The sequence below is a fragment of the Phaethon aethereus genome (assembly GCF_964289735.1).
Source record: "Phaethon aethereus genome assembly, chromosome: 6".
NCBI classification, from domain to species: domain Eukaryota; kingdom Metazoa; phylum Chordata; class Aves; order Phaethontiformes; family Phaethontidae; genus Phaethon; species Phaethon aethereus.
The window spans coordinates 7,319,391-7,337,350 of record NC_138580.1 but is presented as its reverse complement, the minus strand read 5'-3'; the positions used below and the strand labels follow the sequence as shown (position 1 = coordinate 7,337,350).

The 17,960-nt window shown below is 40.9% G+C and overlaps 1 protein-coding gene across 1 annotated transcript in view; it reads left to right on the top strand.

Annotated features, from left to right (window-relative positions):
• Window positions 1-17,960, top strand: part of THSD7B (thrombospondin type 1 domain containing 7B) — a 274,077-nt gene that overhangs the window by 77,918 nt on the left and 178,199 nt on the right. The window contains exons 5-6 of the mRNA XM_082001598.1: window positions 10,411-10,566; window positions 12,380-12,577. Of these exons, the coding sequence (XP_081857724.1) occupies window positions 10,411-10,566; window positions 12,380-12,577 (354 nt within the window). The remainder of the gene's footprint in view (window positions 1-10,410; window positions 10,567-12,379; window positions 12,578-17,960) is intronic.

The window sequence follows — 17,960 nt, the reverse complement described above, 5'->3', positions numbered from 1 at the left end:
GATTGTCTGTGAGAAAAGTAGTAGGTGACTCCCTTCTGACGGGTGCAGAGGGCCCAATATGCCGACCAGACCCAACCCACAGGGGAAGGCTGCTGCCTCCCTGGGGCCCGGGTGAGAGATGTCACCAGGAAACTCCCTGGTCTGGTTCAGCCCACAGATTACTACCCGCTGTTGGTCATGCAGGTTGGCAACGATGAGGTTGCGCTAGGAAGCCCAAAAGTGATTAAAAGGGACTTCAGAGCGCTGGAGCGGCTGGTTCATGGAGCAGTAGCACAGGTAGTTTTTTCATCAGTCCCTTCAGTGGCAGGGAGGAACACTGAGAGGAACAGGAAAACACACCTGGTTAACACATGGCTCAGAGGCTGGTGCCATCATTGGAGTTTTGGGTTTTTTGACCCTGAGACGGTTTACACGGCACCGGGCCTGCTGGCAGCAGATGGAGTGCTTGCTTATGAACTGACAGGCCTCATCGAGAGGGCTTTAAACTAGATTTGAAGGGGATAAAACCAGGCTCACTAGAGATGAGCCTAGGGATGGCATGCCGGAGTTGAGGGTGAAGTTGATAGCCCAGATCAAGTGCATCTACACCAATGCACGCAGCATGGGCAGCAAACAGGAGGAGCTGGAAGCCATTGTGCAGCGGGACAGCTATGACTTAGTTGCCATCACAGAAACATGGTGGGATGCTTCTCATGACTGGAGTGCTGCAATGGATGGCTATAAGCTCTTCCGAAGGGATAGGCAGGGAAGGAGAGGCGGTGGGGTGGCTCTGTATGTTAGGGAGTGTTTCGATTGTATAGAGCTCATCAATCATGATGATAAGGTCGAGTGCTTATGGATAAGGATGAGGGGAAAAGCAAACAAGGCAGATATCCTGCTGGGTGTCTGTTCTAGACCACGCAACCAGGACGAAGAGGCAGATGAAGCATTCTACGAGCGACTGGCAGAAGTCTCACAATTGCTAGCCCTTGTTCTTGTAGGAGACTTCAATTTACTGGACATCTACTGGAAGTATAACACAGCAGAAAGGAAAGTCTAGGAGGTTCCTGGAGTGTGTGGAAGATAACTTGCTGACACAGCTGGTGAGTGAGCCTACCAGGGGAGGTGCCTTGCTTGACCTGCTGTTTACAAACAGAGAATGACTGGTGGCAGATGTCGTGGTCGAAGGCTGCCTTGGGCTTAGCAACCGTGACATGATAGAAGTAAAGAGGGGGGTCAGCAAAACCACTACCATGACCTTCCGGAGGGCAGACTGAAGCCTGTTCAGGTCCCTGGTCAAGACAGTCCCTTGGGTGACAAAGGGTGACAGAAGGGTCCAGGAAGGCTGAACATTCTTCAAGGAGGAAATCTTAAATGAGGATTTAAGGACCTGCTATAAATCAGGACTGCAGGAGCAGGCAGCCCCCATGTGCTGCAAGACAAGCTGGTGGGGAAGATGACTGGCCTGGCTGAACAGGGAGCTTTTGCTGGGACACAGGGAAAAAAAGAGAGTTTTCACCTGGGAAGAAAGGGCAGGCAATTCAAGAAGAGTACAAGGATCTCGTTAGGTCATGCAGAGACAAAATTAGAAAGGCAAAAGCCCAGCTAGAACTCAATCTGGCCACGGTCGTAAGGGACAACAAAAAATGTTCTTACAAATACATTAACAACAAAAAGAGAGCCAAGGAGAATCTCCATCCCTTACTGGATATGGGGGGGAACATTGTCACCAAGGATGAGGAAGAGGCTGAGGTACTTAATGCTTTCTTTGCCTCAGTCTTTAATAGACAGACCAGGTATCCTCAGAGTATTCAGCCTCCTGAACAGGAAGACAGGGATGGAGAGCAGGCCTGTCAACCTGAACTCGGTACCGGGGAACATTATGGAGAGGTTCATCTTGAGGGCGCTCACAGGGCATGTGCAGGACAACCAAGGGATCAGGCCCAGCCAGCACGGGTTCACAAAAGGCAGGTCCTGCTTGACCAACCTGATCTCCTTCTATGACCAGGTGACTCGCCAAGTGTATGAGGGAAAGGCTATGGATGTTGTCTACCTGGACTTTAGTAAAGCCTTTGACAGCGTCTCCCACAGCATTCTCCTGGAGAAACTGGCAGCTTGTGGCTTAGGCAGGTTTACTCTTCACTGGGTAAAGAACTGGCTGGACAGCTGAGCCCGGAGAGTTGTGGTGGATGGAGTTAAATCCAGTTGGCGGCCAGGTGTGTTGATCTGCTGGAGGGTAGGAGGGCTCTGCAAAGGGATCTGGACAGGCTGGATTGATGGGCTGAGGTCAACTGTATGACGTTTAATAAGGCCAAGTGCCTCGTCCTGCGCTTCAGTCACAACCCCATGCAACACCACAGGCTTGGGGAGGAGTGGCTGGAGAGCTGCCTGGTGGAAAAGGACCTGGGGGTGCTGGTTGACAGCCGGCTGAACATGAGCCAGCAGTGTGGCCAGGTGGCCAAGAAGGCCAACAGCATCCTGGCCTGTATCAGCAATAGCGTGGCCAGCAGGAGTAGGGAAGTGATCGTACCCCTGTACTCGGCACTAGTGAGGCCGCAGCTTGAATACTGTGTTCAGTGTTGGGCCCCTCACTACAAGAAGGACACTGAGATGCTGGAGCGTGTCCAGAGGAGGGCAACGAAGCTGGTGAGGGGTCTAGAGCACAAGTCTTATGAGGAGCGGCTGAGGGAACTGGGGGTGTTCAGTCTGGAGAAGAGGAGGCTGAGAGGAGACCGTATCACTCTCTACAACTACCTGAAAGGGGGTTGTGGTGAGGTGGGTGTTGGCCTCTTCTCCCAGGTAACTAGTGATAGAATGAGAGGAAATGGCCTCAAATTGTGCCAGGGGAGGTTTAGATTGAATATTAAGAAAAATTTCTTTACTGAGAGAGTGGTCAAGCATTGGAACAGGCTGCCCAGGGCGGTGGTGGAGTCACCATCACTGGAAATGTTCAAAAACTGTGTAGATGTGACACTTCAGTATATGGTTTAGTGGGCATGGTGCTGTTGGGTTGACGGTTGGACTTGATGATCTTAAAGGTCTTTTCCAACCTTAAGGATTCGATGATTCTGTGAACCCTCACCTGTTACCAGACATAATTTCTTGGCTTACTTATTCCACTGTAGTTCACCAGCCTATACCCATTTTTGCTTTATTTTTAGGATGCAATTGCATCTGGTTCATCTTACATCAGGTTTTTTTAATAAACTTGTATGTCACCAGATATATCAGCAAAAACTCCATTAGTTTGTTTTCAATTCAAGACTTAGTAAATACTCAAGTACCTTTTCAGTTTTAATGGTTACTTTCTAATGCATCCTTGTGTGCATTTCCCTTATGTATTTTTGTCTTAAAGGCCACTTTACTGACAGAATCACCAAATGGTCTGAAAGTGAAAGTGTTCCCCTGCGCTTTCATCTAAGTCCTACTTATACAAGTCTCAAAATCATAATCTTACAGCCTTTTTCCTTTCTGGTTTTCCACAAAATATACAACTTTCTCCCTACTTTTGATAGACAGAAATGTCTAATTCTTTCTTATCTGATGAGTAAACTTTTCAGACTATTCTTAAGTCTCATATGGGAGGTGTTTTGGCACTGTATTTTATTTTCCGGGTATTAGTGCCTCTTTGGAGTTGCACAGAGATGAATTTGAGAACTCCTTTCATTCCCATCTTGTATTATTCTATATTTATTCTCATATCTTTTTTCCTGCTCTTTTGTCTTTTTTAGGTCTAAAATATGCGTATTTGCCTTCTTTGCTCTGTACACTCTGTTTCCTAATGAGGGTGCCACATTTTTTCCCCTGCAAGTTCTTTGTTCTCCTCTGAATCATAATTTTCCAGTGTGTGGCTTCTGGGGGAGTAGTGTTTCAAATTGGTATGTGTGGCATCTGTTCAATAAACTCTGGAAGTAGTTTCAGGAAGAGAATAATACCAATGAAGAAACCTATTTGAACGTGCCACCATCCCTTGGGTGCTATCTGTCTTGCCACCAGGTGTGATTCTTTAGACAGTAAGTTGGTTGTGCAGGTTGTTGTCATTTATGGCTTTTACCATCCTGCATATTTATTGGGGAAAGACTGCGTTGATGGAGATAAGCTGCCCTTAGGAGTTGGCGCAGGATATGCACTGTTGGGATGAATATCAGCCCTGTGTATGGAGTACGAGCCCTATATTAAATGCACACAGTTTTTTTTGTGTGTGTTTGTTTTTTTTTTCAAATTTATGCTGGTGAAACTGCAGGAATGAGAACATTGATTTACTCTATGGAAATTAGAATTTATGGTCTTTGATGTTTAAATCCCGTTGTCCTTGTCTAGTTTATGAAATTGAAAAGAAATAGGTTAGAATATATTGGTAATGAGAAAAGTTGACTAGAACCATAGTGGGGAGAGAACTGATGGTCAGCAGTGGTACGAAAAAGCTTTGTTTGACTGGCTTGTGGTACCGCAACAGGAGCATCCAGCCAGCAGCTTGGTTTACCTGAATCACAGAAACCATATTCTCGGGTAGAAGAGACCCCACCTAATAATCCCTTGTATTCCAAACTAGTTACTTGTTGTTGGGATGACTGAACTGGTTTGAAAAGATGAGAAATACACCTCTGAAGTGTAAAATATATTCAGGCAAGCCTGCATCAGATTTATATTGCTGGGATGCCGAGTTATTGATCTGTAAGCTCACCAAATGCTGAGCAGAATTTACGAGATAAGACTCACATAATGGAAGAATAAATATGTAACAGCTGGCTTCTTCGGGGGAAACCCTTTAGAAGCAAGAGAGGAAATGATTTTATTCAGATAGTTGCGGTGCTTGACAGTAGTGTTTAAATGTGTATTTCAAAAATATTAGTTTGAATTCATTAGGGAAAAAAACATTTTCCCTAATGTCTTTTAGAGGTGTAATATTTTCAGTTCTTTCATGTCTAGAAACTAATTAAAGTGAAATGAAGAGAATAATGTATAGAAAGACTTTGACAGTGAAAGAAAGTGTGCCTTCTAAAAGATGCCTTATAAAAAACATGCCTTTTTTTGTCAACAAGCTATTTGATATGACCGTGAAATATCTCTCTTTATACATACTTTTATTTATCTAGCTGGCTTTGGTAAGCAGCAAATAATATTCTGCCCAGTCAGTTCGCATGAGATACTAGGTTTTAGTTCAGGGTTTTATCCTTGAAAGCTAAGATTTTAATTTCATTTGTGTTTTTGTCATTACTTCCTGCCACTGGAACTGGATTAATTTTATTCAAAATGATGATGGTTTGTTCTGAGTAATTTTGTCCTGTTGCTGTTATGAGGACAGGGAGCTGTGTTGTGTTCAAACAATAACGTTGAGTCAGATGAAAAAACAAAAGGATTTGTATGTAGGAGGCTATACCACAAACTAGGACACTGGGGAGAGATAATGAAGCCAGTGGTGACTGATCTGGTCCTGGAAGAGGAGGCATTTGAGATAAATTGAGCATGTGAACTTGGGCCAGCTCTCCATGGAGCAGCCCTGCTGCTTGCAAGATCTGAATTGGCATGGCCATGCCATGAGTGAACTAGCTTAGCGTGTCACTAGCTTAGCTGTGGGCCCCCTGTACCACGTCCCGGTATCATAGATGTGTCCATAGTGGTGCTTTTCTCATCCAGCGACACGGCATTCACAGGGCAGGCTTCTGCTCCTTGGTGTTCCTTCCTGTTGAATGAATGCTAAACTTAGCAATGGGCAAAGTTCAAACTCACACAAGGATTTAATGAAGTATATCCCCTTTGGGTTTCCTTCCCTGTTTTCTTTGTCGCTTCTCTCACCTTCTCTTGTGGTCTGTCCCAGTAACTTCCAGCGTCTGGTGGCCTTTTCCAGACAACAGCCAGCAAGGTTCACACATCGTGGAAAATCCTTCTTTTTCCTTCCTCTCATTGCCTTCACAGGCATCCCAGCATCCCTGTTGCCTCCACTGTTTTTCCTGGACACTCTTAATGACTTGTCACCTCTGGTCTGCTTAGTCTTGTGACTGCTGGTGGAAAGCCCCATGCTCACTCTGAATTTTTGCCAGATCTGCTGTTTCTGTTGTTAATCTCTACAAATTCTGCTGTAGCAAACCAAGACAGTATCCCAGCTGGGATCAGGATCACATTGTACAGCAGAGGGTACGGACACAGGGAAACTTTCCATTCCATGAAGTGCTAATAGTCTGTGTCAGTTTAATAAAATTGCCAGGATCTTTATTGTTCTGAAACACATTAATACATTAAACCGTTGTTGCTCTTGGCAATCTGCTATTAACCCTCTTTCATGCTGTGATTAGCCTTCTATTCGTACTTTGTTTCTTGTCTATTAAATAGATTTTAATTGAAAATAGGACTTCAACTTTGTGCCTTGTGGCTTCAAAACTAATTGATTCTTCTTGAAAGCATAAAGGAACCTGTTCCATCAGGCAGGGGTGCATTAGGCTTTTTTAATGGAGGGATGAACCGGACTGAGGTTGGTGCTGTTTCCAGGCTAGTTAAATTACATTCACCACTTCTCCTTTGTCTAATCTTTTGTTTTTGATATAAAAACAAGTCCTTCAGGTTAGAGAAATTACTTACAAATGTTATGCTGGGCTTATCCGTATTAAGTTTTACACATGTAGCTGTTTTTGTAACACAACTTGTTTCTTTGTGATTTTCTCAAGTAATTTCCCTTTGTATTGATCCAAGTGTCATTGGTTTATAAGTCCTGGCAAAGGCAGTAGGAAGTTTCACAAAGATATGCTGTCCCTTTCTTGTACCCTGGCAATCATTAATTTGTCTTAGTTTTGCCAAAAGATACAATAAACATCTGGATTTATTGCCTGGAGAATTGAATATTGGCTAAAATATGGCTGTGCCAGTACATAAGAGACAGTCCTAATATTCTTTGCATGTATTCCAGATATGTTAGTGATATTTAGAAGTGTCTCACTGAGGTGTTAATATCAGAAATATTTGGGGTTTTATTGTAAAAGTTAAGATCCAGGGAAAAAACCTGTTATTTACCTCATGAGGAGTTGAAAAACTAATTTTGAAAGGAATCACTTGAACCAAAATGCCATCCTATACATTTCTCCCTCTGTCTGGTCATCATTGCTTTTTAACGTAGTGTTGGTATGTATACCTGCAAGTATGTGTCCATATGACTATATTCGCAGATAATTTATTTATTGGCTTAAAATTACATTATGGAAATAATCATATCAAAGCTGATTTCCTCTACTGCTCTTCCTCCAAATCACTACCTCAGTAAAAATATATAGGGAAAAAAGATACTTTAGAACCCAATTTATTATCTCCTGCTGGTAGCAATAACCTGGAAATAAGAGCAAATAGTAAAATTCAAACTTGAGGCAGACACTGATGCTGGGAACAGCTGTAGTCGCATTTATAAAGGATAGATTCAATATAACAGCTATAGAAATGTGCAATGTTTCAGAGGCTCCCAGATTAGTACTTGATTGCTTTTTCAAGTTTGTTCTGTAGATTGGGAAGAACACAGGATTTTAAAAGGTACGAACAAGCGTAATAAATAAGCTGCTACTTGAATGAGAGATATTGCCTCCTCTTCCCACTCTTCCTTGGTTTCTGCCTTTCCCCTTCCCCCAAAAAGGTGGCTAATATTTTTCCAAGGAAAATAATTACACAAAAAGCACTTTTTCTATAGGAATGTGGGAAAAAGCCATTGCAGATTCAATTATTGAGCAAAATCAGAAGGCTGACTGGTACCTAAAGACAGTCCTAGCAGCTGTGTTCATTTATCAGAGGCATAATGTGATTTTTTTTCCTGAACAGGGCATTCCTAGCCAGGCTATCTGTGCCTTTTTGGAGGCTGCAGTGTGTAAGAATTTTGGCACTTAAAAGGTTTATAGAAAAAACCCCACCTTATAGTTCGTTAAAAAAAAAGATATTTATTAGAATATGAAAGAATAGCAATAGAAAATCACATCAAACTTTTAGATAAAACTCATGGAAATCAGAGTTGTCAATCAAGTAGGTGAAGAAGGGATGAAACTCTTTTATAGAGGATCCTCCTGATCCATCCAGTCGCTTGGACTGTCGTGCTGGAAATTGTGTCTCTCTGTACCTGCCTGGTTTTGGAAAAGGATGGTATTGTATATGCATTTATTAATGCAGCTGGTTTCTTTTTGTTCTTGTTTTATTCCTGAAGACTTTCACTGGAGGATTGTAGTCAGTTTAGAGTGAGTATGAGCTGGCACAGACCTAGAATATGTATTTGGGCATTTGATTAGAATAGTCTGTGTATTTTCTGATTTACATTTTACAGAATATATAGAATTACTTAAGACGTGAGTAAACAAGCAGTCTTATTCCAGTGACAAGTAGGATGTTAGTCCTGGGAAAAGAGCTCCCAGTGCTAGAATTAAATACGGCATCAGCCTAAGGGAGGAAGAGGAGCAGGAAGGTGGTTGGCAGGGAGACGAACGCAGGGATTTCCTCCAGAATTGGAAGGAGTCTGGGACAGCTGGTAGGCTCAGCCTACTATCAAAAACCGGCCCCTTTAACTTTTTGTAATCAATTTTGCTTGTGTTTTTTTTTATGCAAAATCAATTTAAATATCCTCGACACCACTGGTTGTAGCTGGTTAGTTTTCAAGGCAGGATAACCAACCTGCTTTATCTAGTGTCTTCCACATTTAAATAGTTAAATTGCAATATGAAAACAATCTAAAAATCAGTGAGGTGGAAAGAGTCATTGCTAACAACGACGCCTTGACTTAGAGCAGAGTAGGACTGGACTTTATTCCTTGGGTTGACCATCTGCACTCAACTTTATTTCCTTTAATTTCTTCAAGTGAATTCTCAAAAAATGATACAGTTTTGCAAAGTTTGATGCTGAAAGGCAGGTTAAGCCATCCATGAGACTTCTTGGTAAAAGAAATACTCTTATCTTTAAAACTAATACTTACCTCATTCCGTCTGTCACTTCACTTGCAAGGTCTCTAGAAAAGGTCTGTTTATGTTAGCATTCAGGTGAATTGGATTTATGCCCCTTTGTTGTAATCTCTAAATGAACATGTCAAAGGCCTTACAGTGTCTCAGCAATCATTCAGAAAATAGTCCTTTTTTACTAACATATTGTCTTTCAGCTTAGAATTAAATCACACATGTTGTTTAATCCTGTTTTTCTGATGAGCTGGAATCATAAGCGCTGATACTGGTCTGAAGTCCCAGCTTCAGGATGTGCAAATCAAAATTTATTGGGATTTTGAGCACTGAAGTCTTGTGTTTAAAAAGAAAAAAAGTTGTATTTTTCTTCAAATGATTCATTTTAAAGAAAACGGTAAAATATTAGAAAAAGAAAAAGATTACTTATATACTGGGCATATTTTTATGAATTCTTTTCAAGTCAATTCCATGCATGGAAGCAAAGAAAAATAGACATTAAAAATAAAAATGAGGATAAAGCAGACTCAGTAGCTATAAAAATTAATGAAGTCTTGGCAATACCATGGCAGAGTAAACTCAAACAAGCCTTTGCCTTTTGAAAGACTGCTTTGATACTGATTTATCTGAAGAGACAGCCAAATTCATCCCATAATGTAATTAAAATGCAATATCATATAATGACTCAGAAGATAGATTTAAGAGTCTTTCCCCTTCTTTTTCTTCCTCCCTCTGCCCCAAATAAAAAGGCGAGAGAAGTTAATTGAAACTAGAAATCTCTTATGATAAATGAAAATACAAAGGGAATCAGCTTTCCAAATTTAATGTCAGTATCAACTAAACTGGTACTTGGCAGAGTTTGGGGTTGGCTCATCTCTTGGATGAAGAGGTTTGGAGATCCATGCTTGCCTTGGGTGCAGGCAATTCAAGTAAATGTCTTGCCTGCCAGGCAGGAGAGGTGCTTTCTGCAGATGTCTGTGTAGAAGAAACTGAGAGCTCTGCTCAGTTTTACTGAAAATAGATAAAGAATCTGTAATCTAGAGGTGACAGCACTCATGAAGGGGATGGGTATGGGACGATTCCCCCATGCTCAGGCTTGCTGTCACCTGCCTCTGCCTGGCTCCCAATTGCAGCGTGAGCTTTTTGTGTTTCTTTCTTACACATCTTTCTCTTTGGTGTAGTGTAAAGAGGTCTCCTTGGCCGTAAATGCAGGGGATTAAATTCCAGTTTGTTGCTCCAGCATTGTAGAAAATCAGCATTGAATTTATTATTAAAGCATCCATTTACCATTAAGCATAGTCTTAATTGGCCTGCTGAATATGGATGATTTATCTAAAATTTTTTACATGCTTTGCTGAACAGAGGATTAACCTTTTGCTCTGGGAGGTAAGACCCTAAAAAAGCACTGGATTTTGGTGCATTCTGTAACGCTAAGGCCAGAAGTAAACTCCCGAGCTCCGTGCATTGGTCAGGGCAAAGTTACAGCCCTGCTTTTCTTTTTTTCCCTTTCTTTTTTCTCTCTTAGTTACTAGACCAGTTGATGGGAAGCTGTGCCTGGGTCCTGCTCCCTCCACCTCCCAGCTGTGTAACCTGCCATGTCCGTCCGAGTGCGTGGTGTCTGCCTGGTCGGTGTGGGGCTCCTGCCTTCAAGAGAACTGCCAGGACCACCACGGTCGAAGAGGTAATGGCTGCTCTTAGATAATGCTTTTGCAGCATTGGGGGATCTAAAGCGGGTAATGGAATATTATGATAAGATTGCAAAAGCAGTGGTGTCAAATTCTACATTGGGAGCTTAATGTATTTTTTTAAAATTAACCTGACATAGGATGAAGCTCTTAGATATGCGTGCAGGAGTGGAATATGACCTTTAAAAGCTTTTTGCACTTACGCGTGGGAGGAAAAAAAAAAAAGAGAGATAAGATTTTCAAGCCGATTCAGATCCTTTTATCCTGCACTGAACTTGGGGGAAAGGAGGATTTCTTGGGATAGCAACTGCAAACTTCCGCAGTACCATGCTGTCCCTCTGATCCCTCTCGGAAGTCCGGCTGCATGCCTGGATTTGAGGGCAGTGCTTGGGTGAGGTTGGAGTGCGTCAGGGCTGAGGTGTATCCTACAGCCCTGCCATTTTGGAGCTTAGGCTCACCTGAGAGATTGTTCTCATTGTTCTGGGTTTCGTTTAAATGCCTGGAAGAAGCATGTGAAAATATAATTTACCCCTCCTTGGATCTTAATTGCCCAGCTTACATGTTTGTTGCTGCAGCACTGAGATTCCTTGCAGAGCCTTTCCTTCACTTACAAAATAATATGAAATGATGGTTGTTGGCGTTCATATCAGGGAAGGAATATTATTGTTTGGAAATTACACTTTTCTGAAAACAATGTAAGTTTCTGAAGTGATTTGGGATGGTCAGAATTTTTCAAATAAAAGTAATAATTAAAAAAAAAAACAGAATCATGGAATAGTTTGGGTTGGAAGGAACCTTTAAAGGTCATCTTGTCCAACCCCCCTGCAATGAGCAGGGAAACTTTCCAACTAGATCAGGTTGCTCATATGGTTAAATATAAACATTTGCAAAACCATTTAATTTTTAAATTGTTTTGAATGATTTCTTTTTGTTGGTTTCAGAATAGTGGAAGTTCAGTCTGTTGTGTTCTCTGGAATGTTTTATTTTTAATTTTCTTTTCTGTTTTATGGCCAAGGCATTTCCATGTGGCCTCCACTAATATTGTATATTTGTCCCTCGTGTGAGACTGTTCTGGGAAAGACCACCATGTATTTTTTCCTGCCTTTCTTAGAATTCTTCGTCATTTACATAACAAAACATGCTGAAAGATACTTGCATATTAGTTCTGCATTTTATACAGCAACATGACTTTTGGTTTTATTCAGAAGGAGGTGGATTATGTAATAAATTTTTTCATTATTTCTGTAACCTTTCTCTTCCACTTTACATTTGAATCTTCCAATTTAATAGGATATCATTTCAAAGAGGTCTGATATGCATTATGTATCAGAAATCCTTACACCTTCGTAAGGCAGAATACTAATTTCCTAGTAAACTGCTCTGCTGTATCTCAAAACAAGTCTTTTCATTAGTGGATTCCCAGACAGAATATAGATGTCCTTTATATCTTCAATTCCTTAACTGTTTCTTTCTTTTTATCTTAATGTTGTTATTACATTAATATACACATCAGTGGCAATTTCCTATATTTGAACATGTGTTTTTCTATCTAATGTTAATGAAAAGGAAAAAGAAATGTGAAAAATGTGGGTTGTTGGAATTCTTTACACACTATTAGATTTTGCATGCCCAGGCTGTGGGCACATACAGACAAGTACTGTCCCAATCAATTCAATTTGTAAGTGTTGTGCTCTTGTTTGTCTTTATATCCCCCAATTCCAGATGCCCTATGTAGTCCTCTTGCTACTAGATTATTGGTGTAAATATTTTTTACAGTTGTCTTGTTAATTCAGTTTCTCTTTTTTCCAGGCTTTAGAATGAGACAAAGGCAAGTGATCGTAGATCCTGTAGGCACCGTGGCAGGTTGTCCACATTTAATTGAATCTATTCCTTGTGAAGACCCGATGTGTCATGAGTGGATCGTTTCAGAAGGAACATGTGTGACTTACCATGGAAAATGTGGACCTGGAAACCGCGTCCTGAAAGCTGTATGCAAGAACAGGAAAGGTATGTAATGATATCGGCGTAAAAGCCCCATGTTTTTTTGTGCCTACTTAAAAAAATGGCACTCTACTGCAGACCAATTGCAATTATTTACAATAGCTCCTCATTGAATTTTTATGAAACTTTCAGTTTTTTGCATTGACTGCGATGCTCACAAAAGCCTGGTGCTGATATTACTGGGGATTTTGCTTGGAGCCTTCTAATTCTAAAGGAGGTGGCTCACTCGTACAGGTCATGTGTTGTCACTGCTGGCCTTATCACAACAACAGTGGGATACCAATGGCCTGGTTCTCCCTAGAATCCTTTTTTTCACACATCTTGTACTGAAGTAGGGCTGTCACTGAGGCCAGCAGCACTATAGGCATTCGCAAAATTAATCTGGTCCCTAGAATTTTTTCTGTAGTCAGTTTTTAGTGTGTGGTCTGAATGTTTATCTCATTACGATCTTCTTACAGTCATGAGAAGGGATGCTCAGTTGTGCTACCAAAATTAATACAAGAATTAGATGTAAATGAAATGTTCATAGTGAGTAAGACTTGACTTGGCAGCAGTTTGAGACCTGCAGTGTATTCAGTTTGCAAGTTGTTAATAATGAATAAGTACATTTTTATATGACGTTTACAAACAACTAACAAGAGCTTATTTCTCGTGCATGGTTTGAACCTCAGCCAAAAGTTTCATTTCTTGATAAGGTCAGTGTTGTCAGATCTTTAGATTCGATTACATGGAGCATGATTTTGCAGTCCTTAGTCACAGTGAGACTGTGCTATCATTTCAAAAGTGGCAAAATTGTGGAACTTTAGAGCCTGATATTATATCTGAAATGGATAAGTCTTCTTTTACATGGTGCTCAGACCAATCACAGGGAACAATTTCAAGTCGATAATAAAAGGAGTTAATTGGCAAGTGGTTAAAAGTAGTGTCTCATCTACAAGGCATTAGAATCTGACAGAATGAAGTGATGGCTGCTTTGTCTGAAGAACACAGATCCTCCTGAAATACACTGAAAATATATGTGGTTTTCTTGTAAGTTTGTGAAAATGGGGCAAAAAAAATCTTCAACTGTTATAAAATGACATAGCCAGAATATAGTGGAGCGCAAAGAGCCATCTCTGAATTTTGTCTGAGTGCTCTCTTCTGATGTGTGATCATAACAGTAGGTACGGTCCTGCAGTGATGTGTGCAGATGGAGCCTTGTATTGCTAAGGAGCACCATGTACTTCAGACTGTCAAAACTGTGCCAACATCCATTTTTATGCTCCAAATTGCAACTCAGAAAGAAAGCATATAACATGGCAGATGCTCATTGATCTCTGATCAAACTGTACTGTGTGGCTATGATCCTTAAGAAGCCATGCCTTTGAAGTGTCTCTTCTTCACTTAATTGTTCAAGAAGATATTGGAAGTTTCACAGTACCCTTTTTCACTCCAATTACTCTGTGCATGTTCTGGTTACAAAAAAAAACCCCCACGTTGCGACATTCTTCCTGCCCCACCAAACCGAGGCAAACGTCACTAGACATGATCGTTGTCTGATTCTAATTGAGAAGGTTTCACAAGGAAATATCCAGATCACTAAGTGGATTAAAAGCACTGGTTAATACTACTTTTAAACTTTTCTGAATTTTTGATCCAGTAGGATAGGACTGGCAGAGTCTTTAAAGTCAAAGTTGGAAAAAAAAAAAGTCAATTTGTTTCTTCTTCTGTCAATCCAGTAATACTAGTTGCTTTGTTTATAGTCTTTTTTTCCTTCTGTCATGTTCTTTTAACTAGATTCTCATTGCAATAAGTGGTCTATTTTCTTGGATAAAAGCAGGAGTAAGCAGCAGAGTTGCATAAAATGTTTTGCCTGGAATAGTTGGTTAGTTGGTAGTGGGAAGCCAGCAGGGAGTCGTGTGAAACTGTGAGATGTATCGATTATAGGTAAAATAGCATAAGGCGTATACTAATGCATAGCATTATACAGTTCAAAATTCTGTGCAAGTAACTTCCCTGCTGAAAGCATTTAGGGTAGCTGCATTATGTGCTGGTATTTTCATTTACTTAAGCATCTTTTGTAGAATTCAGCTCTGTATCCTAAAATCCAGTCTTTTATCCAGTCATTTTGTGATCCGTGCCTGGCATTGTTGCTCAGTATTCCCACTGAATGCCAAAAGGGGTTAAAAAAAATACATCTTTTTGGACCCCATTAAATGACAAAATCCAATGTATCATCATCTTAACAACAGTTCATTTGTGCCTGGAGTATGTTGATTAGTGTACTTTGGGTCTTCCGTGTATCCCTGACTGCAAGATGTCTTCATTTTCATATATATATGCCAGACGTTTTGGCATGATGCTCTCCTCCTCTTGCTGCAGTGTGTTAGTTCACTTCTCTTTAGAAATTAGAAGTAGCTAATCTGTCAGTCCTGTTGGGGTCAGCCATACTGCAGAAGAGCTTGGCATCATGGCTTCTTGCGCTTGCCCATCTCCTCTCCCTCCATCCACAGCGTGGCTGAACCTGTGTCCTTCGCCAGCCCATGATCTGCTGTGCAATACTGGGCTGTTGCATACTGCACTCCACGGCTCAGAGACCTGAGGCATTTTTCATGAGGGGACTGTTTTTGACCTTGCTAAAAATGAGCTTGACTTACATTGGCTGCAGCGGGAGGGATCTGGCCGTATTTTTCAGTCTTGTCTCCCATGATAGAGGACTTTCCTGGTGCCGGCAGAGCCTGTGGGGATCCTGCTGGCCTAAACTTCACTCCAGCAATGTGGAGCTTGGAGGTGCATCTTTGTCTGATTTATGTTGATAGACAGGGAGTGAAGTTAACAAAGCATCAGCTGTTCTCTGTCCCACTTCTGGTCTCCCCAGTGTCTTTCTCCCAATGTCTCGTCTCTTGCATGCTCATGGTGCCAGCCCATGCTGTGAGAGCGGGTTGGGAGGAACCTGTTTGGAGTTGAGCGGGGAGCAGCGGCTAACTAACCTCTTTCTCCAACTGAAATCTCACTTTTGGAGTCCTTTCTTTCCATTTTAAAAAGCTATTCCTTCTGGTGAGAAGAATTTTGAGGTATTGACCCAGGTAACAAGCTGCTGCTGGCCTGAGCTGAAGCTTGAACAACTCAGTCCTGAATCAGACATGGGTCCGACTCCAGTTAGCAGGGTTTCTCTGTCAAAGACGACTTCCCTGTCAAACTGATCTCTCTTTGTAAGGGCTTGTATGAATTTCAGGGACATAGCACTCTTAATTCCACTTAGTCTAGAGGGATAGAAATGACTTTTTGTTTCTTAAATAGGTTAATATAGGGAGTCCATAATGAAGGGCCTCCATAGGGCACATACGGTGTACAGCTTTTCTTCATGGAGTAGCTGGAGTCTGTAATCTGTGATTTGCAGCATTAGCATAGATGAGGAGGAATGAGAAGACCGTAATCACCTCATTACTCTGTCATTGTTAGGTGTCTGTCTGCTCCCACCTAGCAGTGTCTCTAATCTCTGTTAATAAGTTATTGTACATGCATATGATGCTTGAGAGAAACTCTTAATGTCTGGTCCATGTCCCTCGAGTGCGCCTCCTCTGTAGCATCAGAAGACAGTCATGCAATAAATCAAATGAAATTAAATAAGGTGTAGAAATGCAATGAAGTAATGCATAGAATGGGAAAAGACCTATATGGCATGCTTCTTCCAAACAAAATTTTTCAGCAAAGTATTTTTCATTTAGCTAGTAAAGGACAACGGATGCTTTTGGGGAAGTCTGAGAAGCCAAAAAAATAGTACAGGAAAACGAATGATGGTACTCAAAATTATGTAACTGTATCATTGGGTACATGAATCTGTAATTCAGATCAAAGGATTTATTTGAAAACTCTATTTTTATGTTCACAGACAACCCAAGAATTATTTGTGATTTTTCTCAGAGTTCTTGTTCTAGGTTGTTCAACAAGGAATTGAATAATCTCCTGTCTCCTGAATAATCTGTTCTTGATGAGAGATAGTTGCAAGTATTTGACACTTGAATTTGGGCAGTCTTGTTTGGAACAAACAAACATTACTGTGCACTGACTAGATGAAAATACCTCTCTGAAAACTTTTGAGTTCACTTGCTCTCCTTAAATGTTGCTGCTCAGTAGATCTAAAACTATGAACATGGTCAGAACTTTCTCATTTTAAAATGCAATTGAACAATAGCCAAAATGTATTGTGTTTCATTTTTTGAAAACAACTCAAATCATCTTTTGTGAGCTCTGCTTCTTACGCCTTTGTGCAGGCAGTTTGAGTATGGTGAGACAAAGGGAACTCAGTGTTGTAGTAGTGTGCAGAAAACTGCAGATACCGTTAGACAGCAGGACTTGGCTCAGGGTCAGCACATAAAAGTTCAGTTCAAATAGGAGTTGGTGTGCTTTCACAGGTAGTTTCCCAGCCTTTTGATTTAGATGCTAAGACAACTGGAATTAACATAGAAATGTTGTTGGGTTCAGTCTGATGGAGGAATTTGGGAATCCTTTTTTATTGTTATTTTCCATATCTATTTTAGATTGTATTAGTAATAAGAAAATAGATTGAAACAGGACATATGTTGACGCAAGCTGTGATTTTAGAAATGCATGTTATACTCCTGTAGCTTGTGAACAGAGCAGTGATTATGATGAGGAGTACAGCCTGGTTGCACTGAGAACATATGTAAAAGGAACTGCAACAATAAATTCATGAAATAACAAGTACAACTCATAAAAGTAACAAGCATTTTATAAATGTTTCTGACAATACTGTAAACTAAGTCTCACCTGTTAGCAATGCTCTTGAATAGATTGTAAAACGTTATTATTCAGAATCATACCCGCAAGTCGTCAATCCATTTTGTTGTAATTCCCATGTCATCATTTATTAATTTGCTTCTGCTTGTTTGGATTCCTACCAGAAGAAGTATTAGTAACAAAGACGGTTTCTCTGTGATAGTGAACAGCATAGTGTCTAAATAGTAAAAAAATATGAAATAATTTATACCCAAAGGTTTAATTGTTTTAATCAGAAATTGTCCGATTGGCAACAAGGTTTAATGCAAAGGTCCTGTAATTTTGCTGGATTCAGACTGTTTTAGTCTATTCCTAGTCAACAAATCCAATCACAGCTCAAAAGCCGCTGAGTATTTGCCTTTCTATACTGTCAGCTTGGTACTAGGGTTTCTTTGTTTTGTAGGAGTTAAAATTGTGAGGTTGTCTTCCTTTCTGAGGTCGGTATTTTTAATAGTGCTGAATAATCTGTCGGTTCCTTATTCATGCACAGTTCATGCAGTGATAGGGAGATGCAGGTGCCGAACCCAGAGGAGTGGAGTCCAGAGGTGCCCAGAACACTGCTGTCTCTCTTCTGCTGTAAGCACCCAAATGACTGTTCCTGGGACCTGTC